Source organism: Lichenostomus cassidix, chromosome 1 (genome assembly GCF_008360975.1).
Source record: "Lichenostomus cassidix isolate B80296 chromosome 1, HeHo_3.0, whole genome shotgun sequence".
NCBI classification, from domain to species: Eukaryota; Metazoa; Chordata; class Aves; order Passeriformes; family Meliphagidae; genus Lichenostomus; species Lichenostomus cassidix.
Genome location: NC_139479.1, coordinates 27,473,691 through 27,497,528, shown reverse-complemented (window position 1 = coordinate 27,497,528; position 23,838 = coordinate 27,473,691). Strand labels below are relative to the sequence as shown.

At 36.4% G+C, this 23,838-nt stretch overlaps 1 protein-coding gene across 3 annotated transcripts in view; it reads left to right on the top strand.

Moving 5' to 3' along the window:
• NCK2 (NCK adaptor protein 2) overlaps positions 1–23,838 on the top strand; it is an 85,730-nt gene that overhangs the window by 47,888 nt on the left and 14,004 nt on the right. For 2 of the 3 annotated variants that reach the window (XM_085053993.1, XM_085053972.1), the window contains one exon: positions 6,545–6,786. In XM_085053993.1, the coding sequence (XP_084910119.1) occupies positions 6,561–6,786 (226 nt within the window). In that variant the 5' untranslated portion in view covers positions 6,545–6,560. The remainder of the gene's footprint in view (positions 1–6,544; positions 6,787–23,838) is intronic. The other variant, XM_085053982.1, reaches the window with a different exon arrangement.

Below are 23,838 nucleotides of genomic sequence, written 5' to 3'. Positions count from 1 at the left end.
CATCTTTACTTTCAGTTTTGGAAAACTGACCCCCTAAAGTACAGACAGCAACATCTATTGATTGTGACTGTGTCTTCAGTTTGCACACCAAAGTAAATTAGATAATAATTACTTGCACTTACTCAGCTATCACTTTTAGTTCTGTAATCAATGCATCCTAATGAGACCTAATAGCGAAATACCCCAAATTAATTGTCAAGCTTGTGCTAAAACAGTTAACTATTTTAGTCTGTCTGGGTGTGGGGGGCTTTTTTGCTCAGGTATCGGTTTGACACCTCAGAACTACATAGCTGGGTGATGAATGCTTGTTCACTATAGCTATTTAGTTAACTTCCTTTAAAAGAGAGAGAGAGTAGTCTTACAGTAATTTTTGATGCAGTGACCTCTTTGCAAAGAAATGTGTCTCTTGGGGGGGATTGACATACATTATATGAAGTATTAAAGTGTTAAACTGCAGAAGCAGTTAGACAAGGTGGCCTTTATGTCATCCATCTCTCTCTCTCTATTTGTCCAAGCACCAGCAAAAGCCCAAGTAACAAAACATGGAAAGGGTTTTACTGGTTTTAACAAAGGGCTGCAATTAGCTATAATTTGGATCAGTTCATTTATTCTTTTTAAAGCTCTGCATTTTGGTATTTCCTTGTAGAAATCATTAGAAATATATCTTCCTTGGTTTAGGTTAACTTTGGCCTTTGAATGAAGATAATATTTTCCTGTTTTTTAAAAACATGTTTCATTGGAAATAGCTAAAAGTAGGTCCAAAAGGTGTATTCTTTTCCACAAGTGTTTATATGAATTCACATTTCTGGTTCTTTTTTATGCCTTCTGAGTTCTGTTTTTGTATTTGGTGTTTTATTGATGCTCAAGAAGTAAGTGAAGCAATCTCAAACGTAGAAATGTGTTTTTTTGAAATCTTTCTATATGTCAAAACTATTCATCCAGGCTGATATAAGAAAACTAACCACACACCTCCGTATGCAACAAAGAAAAAAACTGTAGGTGAAAACAAAACTTCAAACTTCCTGAAGCAGTAGGCAGGCTAACCAGAGATTGGTTAGCCTGCCTACTGTTTGTCATCATAAACAAGAAAGCTTCAAACTCAGAGCATACTTTAGATGAAGTTATCTAATAGAAGTCATTCATTGCAGAATACAGTAAGTACATTCTTACAGCAAGTAAGAATATAGTAGGTACTATAAAATAGGTCTTGATGAACACAGACTTTTTAAAATTTATTTTCTGCAGCTGTATTACCTTAGAGGACCACATATTGCCTATTTGCCATAGCTTATGAAAGATAAACCAGGTGGACACCAGATAGGTGGCCTGTCAGCAGCAAATGCAGCAGGGTTCAAAACCCGTTTTGATTATTCAGAGTTTGGGGACAGGAGGGGAGGTTGGTCAGCCTTCAAATCTTTGAGAAAACAGTGATACATCATTAGTTTTCCATTCTCCCCATGTAATTAACTCAATATCATACAGTAATTATATCTCACTTAATATTGTATAGCAATTAGGTGGTTTATGTACATCAGTGTCATGTAAAAGCCTCTGTATCAATTTTGTCCCTTTCTTTCAGCGTGTCTTAGGAAGACATCCAATTCCAGAATAGTCTATTATATCAATTGGTACTGCCTATTATTAGAATTTTTGCTTGTTCCCTTGGTGAGGGATTAAATTTCAAGCATTACTGTCAGTCATTTTTCAGTCATGTTCCTTTTTGCAAAATAAATTGTGAGCAAGGAGAGCAATAGTTTCCTTTCTCACTGCAGCTTTAAAGCTCAAACATACCTCCTGTTTGCACTATCCTAACTAACCTTGACAAAACCATGAGCCTTCCTCTTGAGGGCAAGAAAAAATGCTGCTTTTCTACCCACTGGACCAGGGAGTCAAACTAGTCATGGTGTTAACTTGTGTCAGTCTGTAGGAGAAGATTCTAGGTCATGTGGCATGCTGATAAGGGTCCTTTCCTGTTTATCATTGTGGGAGAAATATATTAGTCCTGTATGGGGAGAGGGAGAGAGTGGGGGTTGAAATCCCAGCCTGGTAAAACAAGGATGAGATCTGTGTAGCAATTCTATGTACTTTGATATTGAAAATGGCACTGAGTAAAGCTTTCACATAAAGAATCACTAGTAAATTTACAAGCTTGTTGTACAAGCTTGTGTTTGTTTCCATAATCTCAAATATTACTTGCATGGTTCAGTTTTAAGCATGGCTTCAAAGTGGTGTAGATGTTTTTTTGTCTGTTCGTTTGGGTTTTTTTTCCTGTCATTGCTAAGTTGTTGGATTGTTGACAGTTTATTGAAGATAACCTTGTCCTTTCTGGACCTTCTTCTCATAAAGTTGTACAGAAGCTACAGTACTAGGTATTCCACCAATGTCTGCCTTTATTCTGCCATATGGTTAGTTAATGTTCCTCACCTGTCTGAGCAGGCTTTCAGTATAGCCATAACTGACTTTGGCTGAGATGTTGTTCATTGACTCTTGGCCAGGCAATTTTGCAGTCTTCCCCTCTCTCCCAAGGATGATTTTGTGTAGAAAAATTTTCATGTGTGCTTCTGCAGTAGGGCAGCTGCCACTGAAGACAGGACTCCTCTCCTAACAAAAACCTAAACTGAAGGGGGGAAACAAAATGGCTGAAAATAGGTGAGCTCAGTCTAAGCTATATTAATTTTAACATTTCAGCAGAGACCATGTTGGTAAAATAAATCAGTTTTTTAGGACTGATAGCAGTGAAGGAGTTGCTGGATTAAAAGGAGTTGGAGTTGTATATTGGTCATGTAACTAATACAAGAATTACCTTTTGAAGGTCGGGTTGTGGAGTTCTGTTTGCTCATTTAATGCAGTGTCTTCATTTTGGGTTGGTTTTGGTTTTTAAGGTTGGAAGTTGGACTGCCATAAAAGTAAAGCAAATGACCACTTGATATGGGCAGGGTTGTGTGAAAAAATATTTTATGGAGGAAAGGCAGTTGCATTTCGTGCACTTACAGTTCCTTGCAGAAGTATTTCAAAGCTTTTCACTGGTGCTTTCTGAAGTGTGGAATGTTGTTCTGTCGAGTAGGAGAAGAAAACTCAGTATTTCAGCTCTAGGACTTCTGATCGTTTTGAGAATGAACTTTCCAGAAAGTGTATGCTCTCAGCAGTGATGGATTTTCATTTTCTTGATGTGAAGGAATCTCATGTTGCCATTGAAATCTGTGGGAACTGTGGTGTGTTTTGTTTTGCAGTCTGTAAGTGGTACACTAAAGAAATTTCATGCTTTCAGTACACGTCAGGTTTTTATGTACTCTCAGATGCTTTGGGAGGCTGTGCTATTGTTTTTTCCTTTCGTTTTCCCCTAAATCTAGTTATGTCGTCTGCTTATAATCTTTTATTTGGCACATGGCTGTGTTGCAGAAGCATTTCAAAACTATTAATTCTACAGCCCCCCTTCTGGGAAACAAACGTGTCCTTATTCACATACTAGGAAATCTTAGCTCTGCAGATGTCACGGGAAGAGCCATATTGTCCTAGATGGAGCCAGTCTAATGATGTAATGATAAGGAAATAATTTTAAGAACTTTAATGCATTTCCCCACGTGAAAAACAAAATAAAACAAACAAAAAACCCCAAAACACAAAAAAATCTCCCCCTCAGGAAAAGAACAAACCTAAAACTGAAAAAATAAAACCCCAACACAACTAAACTCTACAGACATATATACAGCTTTAAATGGACAAATGTTTAGCTGCAATTACATTATGCATTTTGACTCTAAATCCTGTTGCCACTTGGGAAGGAAAGCTTGTGCTGCTGAACGTTCAGTTAAATCTGGACTACTTTACTGAAGGGGGTTATGTGTTAGCATGGTACTTGACAAACTTGGCTTCTCTGTACCTGAATATTTCTGCCAAAATTGCAACATGCGAGAGGTCTGCTTGCAAAATGACATCATTTCTCAGGCATAGTGACAGTTTTACATGTCTACACTAATGGGAATTTAAGAAATTGAGTAGGTTTGAGCAACCTGTCCTGGTGAGTTTCAGAGGACTGCAGTTGATGTTGTCAGCCATGGTAATGGTCTCTTCTTGTGCTTCTGTCCTCACCCAACACCGTGGGAAAAGACTTGAAGACTCTAACAATAGGAGTAAATTCAATTTTTTTTTTTTCTCCAGAGGTATAGGAAGAGTTTAATAGTTGTCCACCAGTCACTAGTCAAATATTATTTCTAATGTGTGGGGTTTTTTTATTACTAATATGCTGTAATATTGGTAGATCATTTTAATTTGCCTGTATTGTGGAAATAGCCTTTTTTAGAAGGGGAGCCTATGTAGTGGCAACATCAACCAATTACATTGATGATGTCCTATTTCTTCATGTTCTCCATGTCCCCAGGAATAGAAAGAATTGACTATTTTACAATTGCTGAAATAAAATAAACCAATCTAAATTGGAGGGGTAGATTATATTGATGACACCAACTTCCAGAACATGTTTGATTGCTGTGCCCTGTGGCTACATCAGCTTATCGACCTGTAGGGTTTCTGTCCATTTTATGTCAGTCAGAAAGCAGGGCAGTTTATTGGAGACTGAGGTCCAAAGCTCAGGCTCTTCTCTGTCATTGTCAGATGGGATTATTATTTTAGGGGGGAAAAATGGTTGAATGGTTACTGACTTTTTTTCTTGGAAAACTATCAGTTCCACTGTGTCACATCCTCTTTGAACTGTGAGGGTTGGGCTTCTTAGTTGTTCAAAGCATCAGAGCTCCTTTTTAAATTCATCTTGGGGACCTCAGCCATGCAAATGCATATCTGAGTAATGTTTTAATTGTTGTGTGTTCTTTCTGGTTTTTGATTGGAAAAAACTTCAACCTGTTGATCTCTGCTTCAGATTTTCAAAAATCATAGCCTTGGCTAGGAGGGGTGATGTTACTGGTGCTTGCCAGAGCTTTGCTGTCAAATGGTTTAGCAACCATAGCTCAGCCCTATATGATGTGCTCCTGGGAATCAAATTAATGATAAGAGGGGGCTATTCATTTCTAATAAAGTCTGCTATTATGTTTTATGATTATAGATTAAATAAGGAAAGCACTTATTTTTCCTAGAGTAGATAAGATGGGTTGTCTGGCATGCAGTTTTCACAGTTTGTACTGTAGCTAAAGGAGGAAGTGTGTGTGTGTTTACAGACTGCAGAAGGAACTTTTTTGGAATATAGGTGATATAACTTACATGCTGAACAGACTTTATAAATGAGGTTTGGTTTATTTATTACCTTTCTGTCACATAACCTATTAGGTATCGGAAAAGATAGGGTTGTGGACTTCCAGGACCTAGGCAACAAAGTCAAATGTTACAAAAATCTTTGGACATTAATAAAGTACTTTGGCACCTTTTTCTACTAATCTGTAGTTAAAAGGAAATCTACACCTTTCATTTTAAAAAAACCCCAAATCTGTTACATTGATTTTCAAATATGTTCTCATCTCCTGCTCTCTCTGTCCTCTTCCACTTCCCTCTCCCCCAGCCCCCATGGCAGCAATTAGAACATTTTAGGTGACTTCTCAGAATTTAGAGGGATTAAAATCAACGTGTTTTGGTTGGCATTATAATGTATTTGAATTTTATTGTTACTAGCACTGGACTTTTCCTTGCATACAATTATGCTCCCTTCACATTGTTCTTGGTAATTGCTGGGGTGCGTAGGAAAACATGGAGGCACGCAGCTGTCTTTGTGCAGCTGACAAATAGCTTTGAAAAAGATCATTGTTCTTACAGGTAAGTGAGAAAAAGACAACTTATTCAGTCTTAATGGAACTCTGGATATGTTTCAGGTAGGGAAGAAATGAAATCCAGTGGGTGCTCTTTTCCACCCTGCTGACTAATGCCTGGTGCAGGACTGTGCTGAGCTGGGATCTTCCTGGGAGCAAAGGGGGAGTGAAGACTCTTAAAGGCAGTTTTGTGCTGCCTGCACAAAACGGTGAACAAAGGCTTGCTCAAGACAGTACCCTCTTGTTGATGGCAGATTTCCCTCTGGGTTGTGTTACTTCTTGAATTATTTCTTATATTTTTACTAAAAAAACATGGACAACTTTATTTAAATGTAGAAAACTTTTACATGTGATATTGGTATGGGGATGTGGAACTAGTGTAGAAGGAAAAAATATTTTTGGAATACTGCTATTTTATTTTTTTTTCTCAGATCAGAACTTGGAATGCCACACATAGGATACTTTTATAATGCTATATACAAAAACCAAATGGATTTTATAAATTAGCTTCTGTTAATATATATCCAGATAATATTTTATATATATTCTGAGGGACTGAATGTAATACATTATGACTAGAGTTTACTATCAAGGTGTTCTCATATTTTAGTGCCAGAAAAACCAAGGAAGGTCAGTATGACTTCCCTTGTATTTAAAAGATGGTTTTCCCTGTATCACATTCTCATTTTTTCCTAGCCTGTTTCTTGCTTATTTTACAAGAATTCAAAGAAAAAAAAGAGTAAGAATTATATGACATAAGTTACTGAGGATAATGTTTTAATATTTTGTTTCAGAAGGACTCCATGAAAGATGACAGAAGAAGTTATTGTTATTGCAAAGTGGGATTACACTGCACAGCAGGACCAAGAACTTGACATCAAGAAAAATGAGCGTCTTTGGCTATTAGATGATTCTAAGACATGGTGGAGGGTAAGAAACGCGGCCAACAAAACGGGATATGTGCCATCAAATTATGTGGAGCGAAAAAACAGCTTGAAGAAAGGTTCTCTGGTTAAAAATCTAAAAGACACATTGGGTAAGTCCTTTTGTATTTTGGAATAAATTTAGTAGACTTGATGAGTTTCAGGTTGGAAGTGTAATGTGCATATAAATATTCTTTTAACGTGCGTGTTTGGATTGTCTTTATCCTTAGTTTGAGGTGACATGGTGGGTGGATGATTGAGGGAATTAGAGACAGAGAGAGTGGGTGTGGGTGGAGAATTGTGTGTAAAAATCTGTAACATGTTTTCTTGCATCACATCCAGAAGAAAAAGAGGTCATTTTTGTTTCATTTTGTCAGAGGTTGTGTATTTTCAGTGGCCGAAGAACTGTTATTTTCATAGAGATACCAACTGCTGAATCCTCTCCTTTCATGCCAAGTCCTCTCACTTGAAAGTTGAAGGATGTAAACTGGATTGATCAGCATAGGTATCATAGCCAAAGCTAAATCACTTTATTAATGGGATTTTACAGTGTGGCTATGTACAGAGCCAGGGGTTAAGTTTCTGTGGTCTAAGATGTTCCTTCGACTTCCAAGTCCTTAAATACGTATTCTGTTTTATACTTGCACATAAAGTCTTCACAACAGCATATCATACATATAAAATAATCCAGCTTTGAAAATTTTTGAGAAGAAATTTTAAAGAAACCTATTTGAAAGTCAAGTGATTTTTTTTTTCCTCTATGATTTTAAAGGACTGATTAAAAAGGGCTTTGCATACGGCTAGAAAAGGTTATAAACATAGTGATAAATTTTTGTTTTATGCCAGGAAAACCTTCTAGTGGTATTTTAGGATGTTATGAATAAAACAGAAACAGGCACATTGGAAGTGTTTTGAGGGGTTTTCTTTTCTTCTGCTTTGGTTTTTTGCCTGTGCTTTATGAAGTCTTACATAGGGAAAACTTGTTCTGTTGCAGGCTGCTGTACAAAATGACTCCTCAATAGAAAAATTAGGTTTTCGGATTGGACTTTAGGACTAGACTTTGGAATTAGACTTTAGAAAGCTAAAAGGTTCACATAAAAATAACGCAGCAATAGCTTATGTAGGATTATCCTTTGCCAATGATGTTTCTAACAGCTTTGGTTTCTTAGTCACTCCTTCATTATCTAGTCTTCCACTGCTGATTTTCCCTAAAGTATAGGGAAATTGAGGACTACAGCATGGGGGGAAGGCAAACAAGGTTATCATAAAATTTACCATGGTAATATTTAGTTCCATAGTCCTTTCTACAGACAGTCTTGGAATATACTGATTACAGTGCCAGGAAATGTGATTATTCCTTTTTAAAGATTTGTGTGGTTAAAATCAAAGTCCCAGTTGTGACTTTAAGCTCCTTTTATACAGATTTATTTTGTTTAAAACATAAATTTAATGTGTATGTATTTTGTCTGAAAGCTGCCTTAGGAAAGTATTGCAGTTCTGTTGTAGTATATCAAGTGTTCATGTAAAATGTGGGCAGTATTTGCTTGATATAAACACCTTTTAACATTTTAATAGAAATTTAAGTGAAGGAACAGAGGTGTGTCCTAGCATATGTGCATGTTTATCTTTTCAGTCTTAACAAAGCTGCAGGGTGCTTCCCATCACTGGAGGTGAACGAATAAAAGGTGTGAGAAAAAAAGCGTGGTGGTTTCATGGCTAAGCCATCCCTAGTGTCACATCTTCCAAACCTCAGCCCTTTGCATATACCTGCATGGTGTTTTAAGTTCTGAAGCACTGTTATGACAATTTACTTGTTCCCTGTTCCCTTTCTAATGGTTTTCTCAGTGTGCTTGTTCAGCTGAGGCTGAAAGTACCTTATGATGGAGTCTGGTTTTTCGTGTGCTGTGACCACACTTAACCTGGTGAGCGTCCAGAGTGTAAAGCACCTCTTGTGCTCTTTTATGCTCATACATCCTGTGACAGTGAGAAACTGCCTAAGGCATACCTGACTCACAGACTGATTCAGATTATTATTAACATCCACTCAAAAGAGCTGGCACTTAGGAGTATTCTTTTTTAATAGTTTAGGTGCTGTGAACTCTTTACCATAAAGAAACATGTATGTGCTGCGCACCACGTATATGTGTAATTTTTTTTTACCTTTCCTGAATCGGAGTCCTCAACTATAGTCTTTAAGTCTTGCCTGTCTTGCTGTACAGTAATTTCCCATTCAGAACAAGCAGAGCATGTGTCCTTCCTTAGAGGATCCATTGTTCTGAGAGGCCATCAAAAATGCACTCCTTCTTTTTAAACAAAGGCTTGCAAATTGCAAGACTGATGCTTCATCTAGTGAAACAGCTTTTGAAAGTTTTGCTTCAGCCAGTGAAGTAAGTTCTTAAGTTCTCTTTATACAAATTTGTCTAATTTATCATCATGCCTGTCTCTCCAAGGATCACAAGAAAATTCTCATTAAAATACCTCCTAACCCAGCGCAGTTGTGAATGATGGTCATGAGTATTACTCCTTAAACCAAATCTGTTTCCAACTTTGATCTTGAAGCTGCTGCCAAAATATCAGGTACTGAACTTAAGAAAACCCCAACAAAATGTCATTTAGTAGTCTGTCAATAATTAATCATGAGTCTTGTGAAATCTTAGGAGAGAAACAGCAGGACTCATAGCTGCTTCCAGTGACATTCCTGGACCCACCATTCATACTTGTGTCGTTCCAGAAAATGGTTGTTCCCATGGAGATGCACTTTTCCCTGCCTCTTCCGTAATAGATTACACTTCCTTATGTTAAAAAATAATTCATCTGAAAGTGTTGTTATCATGCAAATGATGTCATGTGTTGTCTATGTGATTACCTGTACCTATCTGCCACTCTAGTGCTTATCTGTGGTAATTACCAGTTCTTGATTTATACTTCTATATTCAATAAATATGAAAAGTGCCAGCCATAGTTCAAATTGTGGCAGACCACATAGGAGTTATAACTATTTAATTAATAGTTCCTCTTGTTTGCTTTTGAAGATGCATCATCTGAATAGTTGTTCATCTTTGGCAGTCTGTGTTCTAATGAAACTTTATGCCACCAGTTATGTTGTTGTCTTGTACACAAAAACCAAGGTACACCACAAAAGTTAGCTACATTTTCAAAGTTGCCTTTGTTGGGAAAACTTTTAGTCTCATCAGAGAATGAAGTCATACCTCTTTGATTCTAAAAACTAATTTTCCCAGAACTGTTGACTGTCATTAATTATATCTCAACCCTTGTGTACTTTATTAATAGAGTTCTATCATATTTACTGTTTTTTGGCTTGGGGTTGGTAGAAGGTTAATGGACATGTGGATACCTAGAATAGGCAGCTTGATGTTTTAAAATATCAGCCCATTTTTAGCAATGTCTTAAGGCTTCTTGAATTTCCGTTATATTTCCTCATTTTTCGAAAAGAACATCAAATAAAATGTGTTCAGAGACAGCTCTCCTAAGTGTGTTGAGTGCTTATTAAAATGCTAATTAATACTTGTTTAGCATGTGGTCATTAAATCAGTTACTTTTGGACTGAAAAAGAGCTCACCCAAAATCTCAATTGACCCCCAGTAATTTCTGAAGAGGTACTTTTGAATTATCCTATGCCTTTTTACAAAACAATAGCCTTTTCTACACCATTCACTTTTTCTTTGCCTTTTATGGGCTTACTCTATTCTACTGTATCTTCTTTTAGTCCTGACATCAGGGAATTTTTCCATAACTTTTAACTTTGCTTAAATTACTTGGAGAAACTTTGAGTCTTGTAATTCCTCTATTGATGGATGTCTGGTTTTGTCATTTTTCTGTTTGATATATGCTACTTGCATCTTCTTCAATCTCTTTCTTGAGTGAAGTCTAATGAATACTCAACTACAATGGCCTAGTTTTAATTATGGAAAGATGGCGTATAGGCCACCTATTGAGTATTTTAAATGATTAATCTTCTCATTCCCTTTTTTGTCTTAACTGAGTGATACTGCATGTAAAAAGTTAATGGTAATTTGGCCATTTCAAATGTCTGTCTTCTGTTTGCTCCTAATGAATGAAATCTGGTAATTATTACTATTCTTAAGGCAGAAGCCAGCTTCCAGGCCTGCAATTAAAATTTCATATTCATTCATTATAATGAAGTTTAAAATAGTTTCCTTTTACAGTATTTCTTTTGCGGGGAGGGTATTTTTTATACGTTTTGAATGTCTTACTAAGCAAGAGACCTCCAGCATGCATCTTTTATACTGTAATTTTCTGTAATATAATTCTTCCCATGTGCTGGGGAGTGGAAAGGAATTCCCATATCCATTTGGTTGGAGTGGGTGTTTGCCAGCACCACCCCCAGAGCTGCCTCAGAGTGCAACTCCACGGGTTTCCCCTTCTGCAGCAAAAACGATCTATGCCTGCTGGCTCATCTCTGTCACGCCGAACAGAAACCTTATCTGAAGGAAGCCAAAATAATTGAGAAGTCAGTTGTTTGTGTACTCAAAATAAAACTTCTGCATTTTTTCCATCCCTTTGCAAGTCATTTTCCTGGCAGCAGCACAACTCCCCAGGCAGCAGCGTGCCATGAGTGACTGAAGCGTGTGATCCAGCAGCAGGGTGCCATTTTCATGGGAATCCATGATTTTCTGAATGTTACTGCTTTTGCTTCACAACCAGCACTGCACAGAGCATTTTCTTACAGGTTTCTGGTCTTGCTCCCTTTAGCAAACAACCACAAAAGAAACCTTGAGGGTGTTTCTACTCTGCTCTCAGTGGGGATTTTGAACTGATGCTCTGTAAAAAATAAAAATGTTTAATAAAAATTCTATTGAGAGAGAGATTGGACACCAAGAGTACAGGAGAGGTGTTTGCAGATCTGTAGGAACAATAGAAATGGATGAGTTTTGGTGGTGATGGCAAGTAACAGTGACCTTGATAACATTTCACAGTGACGTTTGAGTTGCATGAGAGACTTTTTAAATTGCTCCTTTATTAAGCTGCTGTAAGTCTGCAAAAATTTTCAATAACTTTTCAGTTTTAATTCACTCGGTGTGCCAGATTTGGAAATTAAGAATTGCCAAGCGAGGTGTATTGTACAGAAACGAGTCCTTGCTTGCATCAGTGTTCTAGCACGTTGTTTTGGAAGTGTTGTGAGCATCCAGGAGTATTTCCTGTGTTTGTCAACCCCTGTGGTGTGTGTCTGCCTGGGCCACTCTCTAGATCTGTGCAGACATCCCTGAATGCCGTGTATACTGTTGCTTCCAGGAATCAACAGTTTTATATTTTTCCCTTTTCCCCAGTTATTTTTATGAAAATGATGGGTTTTTTTCAAATTTATAACTTCGTATTTTCCCATTTGAGAGTTACTTAGTACCACTTTCTCGGTGCTCTTCTGGAAATTGACCAGGAAGTTAGTGCTTTTTTCTTTGCAGAGTCACTGCCTAGTAAGAAGCAGAAATGAGGAATTGGTAATTTTTAGTGCAGTTTTTTCTTTAACAATGGAAATCTGTTCCTCTTTACTGTTGATTAGGAGGCTTAGTGTACTTCCTTTTTGCACATAAATATTTCAACTCAGATATGAACTACCATCATAGTTCTGTATAACATGGTTATGAAATCTCATTCTCTAATTAAGTTATCAACCTTTAAGTTCTGGTGTGTGTGTTATTGGCTTTTTTTTTTTTGCTTGTTTGTTTTGATATTGAGAATTTTTTTTCTTTTTAAAAATATCTTAGCAATCCAATTTTGATAGTTCTGATGTGGTATGTGTAGTAGATTTAATTGTATAAGGTGGTATTTTGACATTCATCAGATTGCTTCTAAATATTATTTTAAGTATTTAAATTTGATTACTGAAGTCTTTCACTGGTGAAAGTTACTTACCCGACTCTAACATTGTGGTTTTAACTATTTTCCTGTTCTTCCAGACTAATTTTTAAAAGTGTCATCAAAAGAAGTATGCACAGTATTTCTGGCATAGTCATAGCACTAAATTGAGTCTTCCATACTCTTTGCTTGATGAATTTATGTTTGTTTATCAGTGACCTGCCTGAGCCACATGAGCTGCAAGATCACAGAAAACACATTAAATTTATAATATGACCAACTACCAGCTTGAAAATACTTCTGTTACTCCCTAATTAGTTATGTCCAATTCTAGTCTTCTCTGGACACCATAAGGGTATAATTTGCTACAGAGTAAAAGAATGATGGAAATAAAAATAAATATGATATCACTGTACAATAAGTACACTGTTGTATAGCACAGCCTCTTAAGCCTAATGCAGCTACCTTACAAGACAAACAAGTTATTTTAATCTCTTTAGAACTTCAAAGTCCTGATGGTTTTGGCCTTCCTTGTCACAGACCTGTAAGAAATGCTAGTCTTTCCATTCAAAAACCAGCATTTAATGTGACTTCCTAAAGTATATAGCTACTTGTCAAATTATTTATCACATATAAAAATTCCTTAGAAGGAATTATATAAAATTTTCATGTAGCCAAACATCTCTAGTTAAAATTAGCAGTAAAATAAATTCCCTCATGGGAATTCAGCAAAAATAAAAGTATTTTTCCTGTGTCACTTATTGTTGCTTTGAAGCTTTCTAGCTTGTCAGAAAAAGTGCTCATGACAGTAGTGGCATCTCTGTTGTGTCTCTTGGAGGATTGGATGAGGCTAAGTCATCTCTATTTGCACTTTAAAGGAGTCAGTATACAGGAATTTAAGTTCAAATTCAGGAAGTAATGGGAGTGTTTATATGCAGAACAAATTCTTGCTCAATTTCCTAGAATCCTAGAATAGCTCATTTCATGGTTGAATGTGTTCAACAAAAGCATTTTCTCTGCTGTGCTTCATCCTGCTTTGTAGTTGCATTGCTCAAAGTAAGCGTGTTTGTTTATGAGACAGTGTGGCAACAGTGGTGACTCTTCACCAGTGATGAAATTAAGGAACATGATTCTGTGGTAGTAAGGGAAGGAATAGGAACTCCTTTTAGGTGTGGTGTCTTTAGTTTCAGGGAAAAAATGCAGGAAGAATTGCTTTTCTTCCATATTTACAGTAGTAATAGATCATTTTGGTTATGTAGATTGCTGAGAAAGGAGGAATGGGAGATGTTCACAATGACTTCAAACACAGGGAAGAGATTTCTTCCATTCCCATCTAGAGCATGTGTAGTTAGGAGCTGGCAGTGCTGATGCCGCTGGAGTTGTAGCAGATGATATAATAATAATTAATTCAAATGCTTGGCTGCTTTCAGCATATGTGTCTGCTTCACCATCATCATTAAAACCTAGACTTAGTAAAGTAGCTGTTTTCACTTTGTTGATGATATTTGAAGATATGGACACGTACTCAATAGCAGTAGTTTTGCATATGGAAAATGGCATGGGGAGATACTGATGACAGGGTAGGATCTGATTTCTCACTATTAATTAGATACATAATGGCAAAAATATATTCATTTTGAATTAGTGTTACTATTGCATGTTACAATATCTATCTAGAATGAGAAACAAATTCTCAAATTTATGGTTTTGGACCTATTGTACATCTGCAAATATTTAAATAACTTTAATGTGCATATCAACTGTGTCCACTGAAAGTAACATTAAAGGAATCCAAGTCTCTGCTTCGTGGAACTAAAATCAGACTTTCTAAAAAATACTGTCTTGTAATTTCTAAAGAAACATCTGCTTGAGGACGTAAAAATCTGAAGTTGCAGAGCAGGCTAATGCAAAACAAACAAACAAACCCACAACAAAAAACCCCAATGAAAATTAAACACAAACTTCATTCTTTTGAAGAGCTGAAATAAAGGATTTTGGTGAATATTCTGGAGAACTCAAGGTACAGAATAATGCTTCTTTTATTGCTTGGTAAGACTTTCTCTGCTGGATGTATGCACCAGGCACTTTATTAGCTCCAAAGTGAAAAGGCAAAAGCAACAGTGAGTGCAGAACCTGAAGCTTGTTGCAGTGCTAGCTTGTAATGGTTCAGAAGTTTGCTTTTTTTTAATTTCACAATTGCATGTGTTGTATTCTGCTGAAGTTTTGTCTTTATTGAGGTAGATCATTTAGAGGATGTGCTGCTTCAAGAATTTAAAACAAACATATAATGGAAATCATGATGTGTGCTACCTTTCAGCAGATTTTTCTGCTGTGACAGTTGCAGTAAAATGTTGCAAGGCTGAAGGCATAAAGAAATCCTATTTTTAGTCGACATTGAATGAATAATTTTTTTTTTGTACTGTATTAGAAGTTTTATCTAATAGGTATACTTTTTTCCCCATTTCTCATGCAGAATATCTGTGTGTGCTTGGAGGTACATTGACATTTATAGATTGAAGAACAAGCCTTTATTTTTTTCATAATTATGTGTGAAAAGATAAAAGGATCACCATAACTCAGTGTGGCTGTGTGTTTTGATGTCTTTGGTATTATTTCCCTCCATTGTCACCTTGGAGGACCCTTGGTTTTCCCCCTCTCTGAGCCTGTTACATTTCAGCCTGTAATATCTGGCCTTAGCTCAAGCCCAAAAATTAGCTCCCAAGGTAGTTTCACAGCTCACTATTAAAGAGAGTCATTCCATTGCCAGCAGCTCTTCCTACGGCCTGTTCTAGATGTGGAGGCAGAGTAATTTACTTTCTTAGTGTTAAAAGTTTGTGTCTGAACTCTCAACTCTTTTGATGTTTCATTTTTTTTACATAGAATAAAGTACTTTAAGAATTCTGCTAATTATGTCTCTTCTTCTGAACCAGTGAAAATAGAGTATTTTTTTCCAAGTGCTGTCTTGTACTGTATTCGTTGCATTTTGTTCCCTTTTGTCTTCCTTTCCCTCAGGTTCCTGGGAGAGCTGAAGTTGGCTGAGGCAGCAGAACTGGGGCTGCAGTGTGGGTCACTGCACTGCACCTATCTGCCTGGGCTGGGCTTTTCCCATAAGCACCTATTTATGGGGGTACATGTATTTGTGTGCTCTGCATACTGTCCTCCCCTTTGGCTTCATGTCCTAGCACATGAAGGTGGTAGGAGAGAGAGGAAGCAGATGATAGTAGCTGAGGTATTGGAGGTATTGTGTACCTTGTTTGGTGTGTGGAGGTGGGTCACCATTCTAAAGACCACGCTAAGGTAACTGGCAAAAATCAATGGCCTCTGTATGTACTCTTGGGAATTCCAGTGACCCAAAGGACGAGAGGTTTTTCAATACAGAAGTGACAGTGGCTGTGCTTTCTCCAATGTTAGAATCATTGGGGAATTCTTTTTCTTCAGATGTGGTTATTTCCTTCAATATGCAGCCCTAAGTAATCCTTTCAGTATTACTGGATGGATCTTTCTTTTTGTGGCCTTGAGCTGTCTTGATGTTTAATCTGCAAGGGTATATTGAAGTATTAATTTGTTTCTTTTTCTCTGTGTGTTTCCACTTGGGTTCCATTGCTTTCTGTTTCTCAGATTTTTGGAAGACCTGAACAATAGGTGGCTATTCTGTGACATGTTCCCCTACCATGCAAACAGAATTTGTAAATTAGCGTTCACACCAGAAGAAATTGGGCTTTGTCTTAGAACATGTAAGGGAAGGTTTTCTTCAATTTTCTGAGTCTCCAAAGTGTCTTGTTTTGTGGAGTCTGTCGATAAAGCAGGAATTGAGATGTGTGCAGTGTATGCAGACATTAAGAACAAAGCTACTATGCTGGAGAGAAGGCCCACCTCTGTTGTTTTAAGGGGAAGAGTTCCAGCCCAGATGGCTTTCTTTCAGAGTTGCTTCAGTGGTGAGCATGACTGTTTACTGACAAGTAATTTTCGTGGTCTCAGCAAAAGTGCATTTGAATGGACACCTCCCTTAATGACTGGTCAGGTTGGTCAGGTGGACCTTTAGGGATGCTCTTAGTAATAGATGACTATTTGTAGCTGTATTTTGCACTAGAGAATGGATCTAGGCTGGAGACTGTCTAAATTGTATGCAATCCTTGCCATCACTCTTGTTTGCAGTCTTTGGGATTTCGTAAATTAAAGAAAATGCAAAGTGAAAGAAAAAGAAAGGGAAATTGTATTCTGATGTAGTCAGAATGTCGTTCTTCTTGTATATGGGCTCTACCAATTTACTAACCAACCTGTAAGATATTTTTTAATTGTTCATTCAGGAAATTGTTCTCCAGAACAGGAGATAAATTTATTACTCTGTAGTTACTGAGTTTAAATCTACAGAAGCAATTGTTTTGGTTTGTATGTGAGTTGTGGGGTTTGTGGGGGTTGTGTAGCTGTGAGGGCTAAACCTCAGAGGAGACAGACTGTTTTGTTAAGTGAGCCATTGCATCCTGCTACTTCCCCTGCAGAGACAGAGATGCCTGGTTTTGTGTATGTAATTGCAAATAACCTGAGAGCCCTTGATTAATGAAGCTGTGTGCATTGAAATTCAGAGAAGAAGTTAGTACAGAAAAGATGGGATTTAGTTTGCTTTTTTTAGTTTTTGGGGTTTTTTTTTTAGTTTGCTCTTTTTAAAAGGAGCTTACAAAAAAAATGCAGTATCTCTGACAGGCTTCGAAGGATTTTTGAGGTTTCTTAAGAGAAAACATAATAAACATCTCGTATTTTGTTGTAACATTTACTTCATGTTCAAAAATAATATAGTATAAGATGGGCATTCTGGCCTTGTGGTAGAATTACTAAGGCTTTACATCAAGCTGGTGTGGGTCAAATGGAGTAAAACACAGTAAACTCAAAGAGTGGGTGACTGTTGTACTTTCAGGAGGAACTGTCTTGAGCTTTTCAATGCTGAGGTGCTGCCCTTTAGTCAATATTTGGATCATTGTCTTCTAATGCATTTCTTTGAGTTAAGGAGCTGTGTAATTGATGCTTTGTAGTTTCTTTGTTCAGGTTTGGGCTTGGTGATCCAAACCTCAGTCGGTATCTGTAACATTTATTACATATTTGCTTTTCAGGTACAGAATTAAGAGCAAATTTGAGCATACAAGAAGTTAAAAGACTAGGTTAGAACTATAGTCACATGTGTCTAAAATAATATTATTCCATTTAGGTTATTTGAAAGAGTCTTTAAATTGGAGGGTTGCCATCTTGTATTCAGCATAATCTACTTTGTACTTGCTGTATTTTTTTTCAATTTCTTTTTAATTGATTGGGCTTGTGTTAGGTAGTCAAATTTGTGCCCTGAGCTGTCCTGTGCACCTCTTTTACTTCATATAAATGTGAGATAGCTAAATATAAATCATCTTTCCACCAAATGCTGGACGAGGAGAGGGAGCATACACTATGTTATACTTTCTGAGGGACAGGAGTATATATTGAAGTAGACAGTTTGTAACATCTCATGGATATTAATGATTTCTTTGTCAATATCCTGTATTAGTGTTTGTGAAGGAGGTGTAGAACAGTATAGCTTTCCTTTTCTCCATCAAGGGAACAGAAAGAAGTGAGAAGTCTTAAAGGGCTACTGCCTTCTCCCCACACCTTATATTTATAATATGTTCTTAGGATTATAGGGCTGCCTTAGATTTGGGGTAGTTCTGGTTATATTCTCTTAGCAGGACACCCTAGAAAATCAAGATAGCATCATTTATAAGATTACAAATTAGGTGGAAATATTTTTATTTGTATTTGAAGCAGAAACTGTGCATTTAAAACAAGCAAGCTTCAATTTAAATATGTAGAGAGAAATTGGAACAGTAGGTCTTGAGAAACCTCATTCATTTTATATGCCTTCTACTTGAGACCAAGACAGGCATTTTCCTGTTACATAGAGGATTTAAAATCCCAAGACCATTTAAATATGCCTAGTGAGACTTCTAGCTCACTTTGCCACTGGGGTAAGAACATACGTGAGGAAGTTTATGGAAACCTCCAGATTGTACACCTTTATAGTTTTAACCTCTTGCTCTAAAATGCTCTGGGTACAAGAAACTCAGTATCTGATACTGGAATTTGAGTGTACCTTTCCCAATAATAGATAGGCATGTGTAGCACAGTGTAAATTACAAGAATTAATTCAGTAGTTGTTTTTAATACAGTTGTTGATTTCTTTACAGAAGCTTCCAGACTGAATAGTGTTTGATGCATGGAAAACTTTGACACTACTTTTTCCTGTATTCGTAAAAAGGATGATAAAACAGCCTGGTTGTCGAAATGTCAGAGTTTCACTTTGACATTTAGAGAAAAGTTTCCATTTTCTGATTTTTTCTAGTGTGGCTTTTTTTGAGCTTATTAGAGAAGATACAAAAAGTCATTAATTGAGCTGTAAAGCTTCATTTTTTGTATCACAAATGCAATTGACGATTGCTGGAATTTATAGCAGTGTCCTTTAGAGAGTGTTGTTGATGGATACATTGCTTCTAAAACACTGACTATCCTATATGGATCTTGGCATTTGAATGTTTTCTTGGAAACTGGATGTGTAGCTGGAGGGGGAGAAGGAGTGGGAGGTTGCAGTCTGAAAATGCACAGAAATGTTTGGTTTTTCTTTCTGTGTAACAGAAGAAACGTAGTTTGCCGAATTCCTTAATAATAACTAAGCAAAGACAAGTTAATTTGAAATCATAAAAGTTATAATAAATAACATAGAACTAAATGAATGTCTGATTTGAATATTCCAGCTGTCATGAAGTTGTATTTATCTCTGTACTGAGTGGAGGAATTACTTAATTTACATTGCATTATGGTGGGATTTTGCTGAAGAATTTTCCTGAAAAGTTAATTGCTTATTTCTTAATACAATTTTTAGTTTAAAACAGACACTGTACACTTTGCACACTTATTAACTGTATGCATTAATATGCAATATAATTCATTGTTGTAGTATTCAGAGATTAATAACTTTTTAAACTGAAAAGGAGCATTGTTTTTAACTGCATATGTATGAAGTCAGATGGAATTGCAATTTTGTTAGAATACACAAGAAAAATATTGTTAACTATCTGAAATAAAAATTGGCTAAAATGTTGAATAAATATTACTTCTAAACAAAAAGGAGTTTTGAGAAATTTGCTTGTTTCTGCTGGATCTTACAGAAAACATTTTATTAGTCAATTGAATGAAAATTTCTGGTTGCCTTGTCTTTAAAGATTTTTAAAACAAGGACAGCTGTTCTGTGAAATTTGATTTAATGTTTGGGGGAACTAAAACATACCTCAATTTCAGCTGAAATTTGTTCCTTAACTTTTTATATAATTCTCTGACATTAGCAGAAATTATTTTAATTTTTTTTGTCTCTGGATATTTGTATTGGGAGTTCTCCTAGTTCATTAGTTTGACTTCCTCAAATTTATTAGCCTCAAATATGTTTATCTTGAATCTTTCAGCTCTTTAATAGAAGCTGTTGTTTTAAAATACTGTAAGAAGGGTAAATTTTTCAGCACTCTGGAGTGCTTTGTTTCAGTTTGAATTGTAATGGGGTTACTACTTTTAAAGAACAAAACCCATTATTGTAAAAAACCTGATGCAAATGAAAATATTTCCATTAAAAACATACTGTACTCATGTTCTCTGTGTGGCTTCTATGATTTTATGGGGTTCTTTGGTTTTTTTTTAATAACCATGAACTAAGTGGTACTCTTTAAAAGTATTTTACTCCAGAGGGAGGGTACCCAAATTAAAGTGCATTAAAATTTGTATGAAAAATTGCTTTGTTTTGGGTTTTTTGCTGAGGGTTTTTTTTTTTTAATTCAGAGGATAATGGTCAGTAATATTTTAAAAATTTGAGTTACTGGGTAATTCATATTTCTAATGAAAGATCCTTTTAAAAATTCCTTTTATTTTTCCATAAATAAATTTTCAAATATTCATGTTAATTTTAAAACCCACGCTTTAACAGCCTGTGTGAGAGTTGTGGGTATACACATGTCCTTTTCAGCTCTAATATAATTCTCTGTGTTTTGGCTAGGTGATACAGCATAATTTATTTTTTTAATTGGGAAAAAGCTTGTTGTATTTGTAAATAGACTATGAAAGAGACTATCTCTTGGTATTTGATGCACTATTAATTCAAGATATCTCTTTGATGACTCTTATCTTGCTCAAGTTACTTTCTTTGCCAATTTACAGGTTTGTAGTAATATATTAATAACTGATGGAAAACTAATTTCAAACATAAAAGGTTGAATACATGATGGAAAAATTAGTCCTGACTTGTTATGATAAAAACTCTATTAAAATATGTAAATACAGCATAGATGAAAATATACAAATAGTTGGCTTTCTAATTTGCCATGGGGAGAACTACCAGCTTTACTCAGCAGCAATCATTTTTATATTTCCAGCTGCATATTTAGACTTAAAACTGGCTTCTCCAGCATTGGTACAGGATATTTGAAGAGCACTTTTTAATAAAACTCTAGTCCCTTAAAGAGGAAGTAGTTTTCAAAACTCAATTGTATTGAGCCACTTTTGCTGGTTTTGCAGTGTATTCTATAGTTTAAAGATCACTTTTGGAGAAGGGTGTCCTTCCTTAATTGTTCTTGATTTTTGAATAAGAAGTTATTGTAGGATTCTTAAGGAGTTGTATCTATTGTATTTAGTGTTATGGTCTTTTTCATTGAGTTCTGAATTGAGGAATTCTGTTTTGGAAATTTAGTATTGTACTTTTGATTTCTCAAAGCAATAATTTTCTTGTATTGCTACATTTTTCTGAAAGGGTGGGTCAATTTTTTTTTTTTTTTTTCCTTGTCCTGTGAGTTTGATTTGATGTGCAGCTAAGCTGAAAAAAAATATTTTTGCTCATCATTTATGCATTAAATTTGTGTTTTAAAATCAGAGAAGGTTTTAGAAAAGGTAGATTGGGAGAATTCAGACGACACTAGTTTCAATTGCCAACTGTTTCAGAAATTGTCATTTGGTATTGAATAATCTTTTTTGTATACAGAAGATGGAAGAATGGAAAAGTCAGTAATATCAAATCGACTTTGGAAAAAGTCAGGTATCAAATCAACTTAAAATTCATTTTAAAAATAAATTCAGCTGTATTTAGTCTAAAATTAATTTACATACTAGATTTTACAAGTTTAGGAAGTAGTCTTGGCAAGAGGGTGCTAGAGAATTTGACTGCAAATACCTGTAATGTTTAGTTCATCTTAAGCAGAACTGAAAAACCATGAGTATGGATAAGTCTGCAGAGATATTCTTTCATCACTGGGGATGATCAAATGCAGTTAAAATACAAAATGTGGTCACTCATTTTCAGACAAGTATACCAGCTTGCAGGATCATGGAAAGACTTGTCAAGTAAATCTTTGTAAAATTAGGAAGTTGTTTGTTTTGTAAATAGGCTTTTTTTAGTAAAGGTAGCATGAAATATTAAACCATGTATTAGCAAATGGAATACAAATTTTTACTAGAGGCAAAAAAATCTGTTTCTGTGCAAGTGTTATATATGTGTTTGATAAAGTATGTTTTAAGATAACATTTTAAATATAGTTAAACTTGTTTATCCTGTGAACCAATTTTCATAGAGGTTGTAGCTGTGCAGCCTTGTTTCAGTGCCTTCAACGAAGGCAGAAAAGAGAGAGAAATCCTACTGTTTGTAGCAGGAGAAGGCTGGGCAGTTGGGGCATCTGTGCTGACAGGTGGTCAAGCTTTGGTCCCAGAGTGTGGCCAGCATGGCAGACATACATGGAGTAGGGGAACTGGCACTGTATCAGCGCTGGGCCAAAGGAGACCAGCCAGAAGGAAATTTCACCACTTTGAGCTTTGGGGCTTGGGGGTGCTCAAGACGTTTTCTAGGGAAATCTAAGGAGGGTGAGGTGGGAAGTCTGGAAGTGCTCTGGGGAGACGGAATTGGAGGTGCAAGCTTGAGGACTTTATAGGTACAATGGGAAGGCTGTCTCAGGGACAAGCTGGTAATGAAGGGGTGCTTGCACAATGGAAACTTAAATGACAGGAAGCAGATTCATAGGAAACTGGTCTTCAGCCTGCTGCTCAAAAAACAAGCTATTCTTTAGAGCCGCAGCTGAGCTAGGAAAGGAAGAGACAGCACGTAGTGATGCGACAGGCACGTTTCTGAGTTTCCCTAGGACTAACCTTGGGGCCAGAGGATTTCTTTCACTGCAGAGAGGAGGAGGATTGCAGTGGGTCCCTTCTTTGGAAATGGTGCTAACCAGTTGATTCTCTTTTTTTGTCTCTGTAACATTTCCTTAAAATTATACCTGCTCATATCAGTTGGTATAATGTATTCATAAGAGTGAAAATCAACTAATTTACTGTGGGTCACTTGTAGATTGGGAATAGTGTTACTTCCTATGAATTGCAGTAACAAAACACACTCTCTGCTGCTTTGCAATACTTCCCTTCCTTCCACTCTTTTCCTCTCACTTGAAAGGTAATGTCTTGCTTTAGACTACTCCTTACATCAACTGTCTCTGTTACAAAAGCTTATGGCTTCAGGTGAACTGTAACCAGTGGGTTAGAATCGGAAAAGCACAGTTGTGTTTCATTAGTAGATAGGTTTTCATTAAACAAAGACAACAAAAAAAAGCCAAAACTAAGACTGCAATTGCAAGTATATTCAACTTTTTTGTGTTTGCCTTCCAAAGTGCTTGAATGTTTTGTTTTCCATGAAATTCATTATATGGGTTTCATTTCATTCAGATATAAGAATAGGGATCCCCTTACAAATAGTAGTAAGTGAACATTTCTGTTAGTAGCAAGTAAAAATAGTGTTTACTCTTCTAGAGATGACTCATATAGATAGTATTTTTTTTAATGGAGTTGTGTTTTTTGTGATGCATGTACAAAGTTTATAAGTGCCCTAACTTTATTCTTGCTTAGCTGTGACAAGCCATCCTACTAAATTATATTTTTAGACTTGTTTCCTAAGGAAATGAAGCTTACACTAGTCATGCTGTCACAGTGAGCTGTCATCGTCCATCCATCTGTCCATCCTTGATAACTCAGCCAATTTTAGGCAAACTTAACAGCCTGGCAGAGATAAACTAACTAGTTTTTTCCAAGTCTGTGCTTGGGAGGGTCATTGCTGGTGTCCCTCACTGGAGGAGAAGCCAGAGCAGCACCAGCTCTTTCCTCAGTCCAGGCAGAGCTGAAAGGCAGTAGGGCACTGGGCGTTGTGCTTGGCTGGCCAGCCCAACAAAGGTAGGAAGGAGGGCAGCACCAGGGTGTTTTTTGGAGCGTGGAGTATGCTTTGAAGGCATTTTGGAGATGGCAGT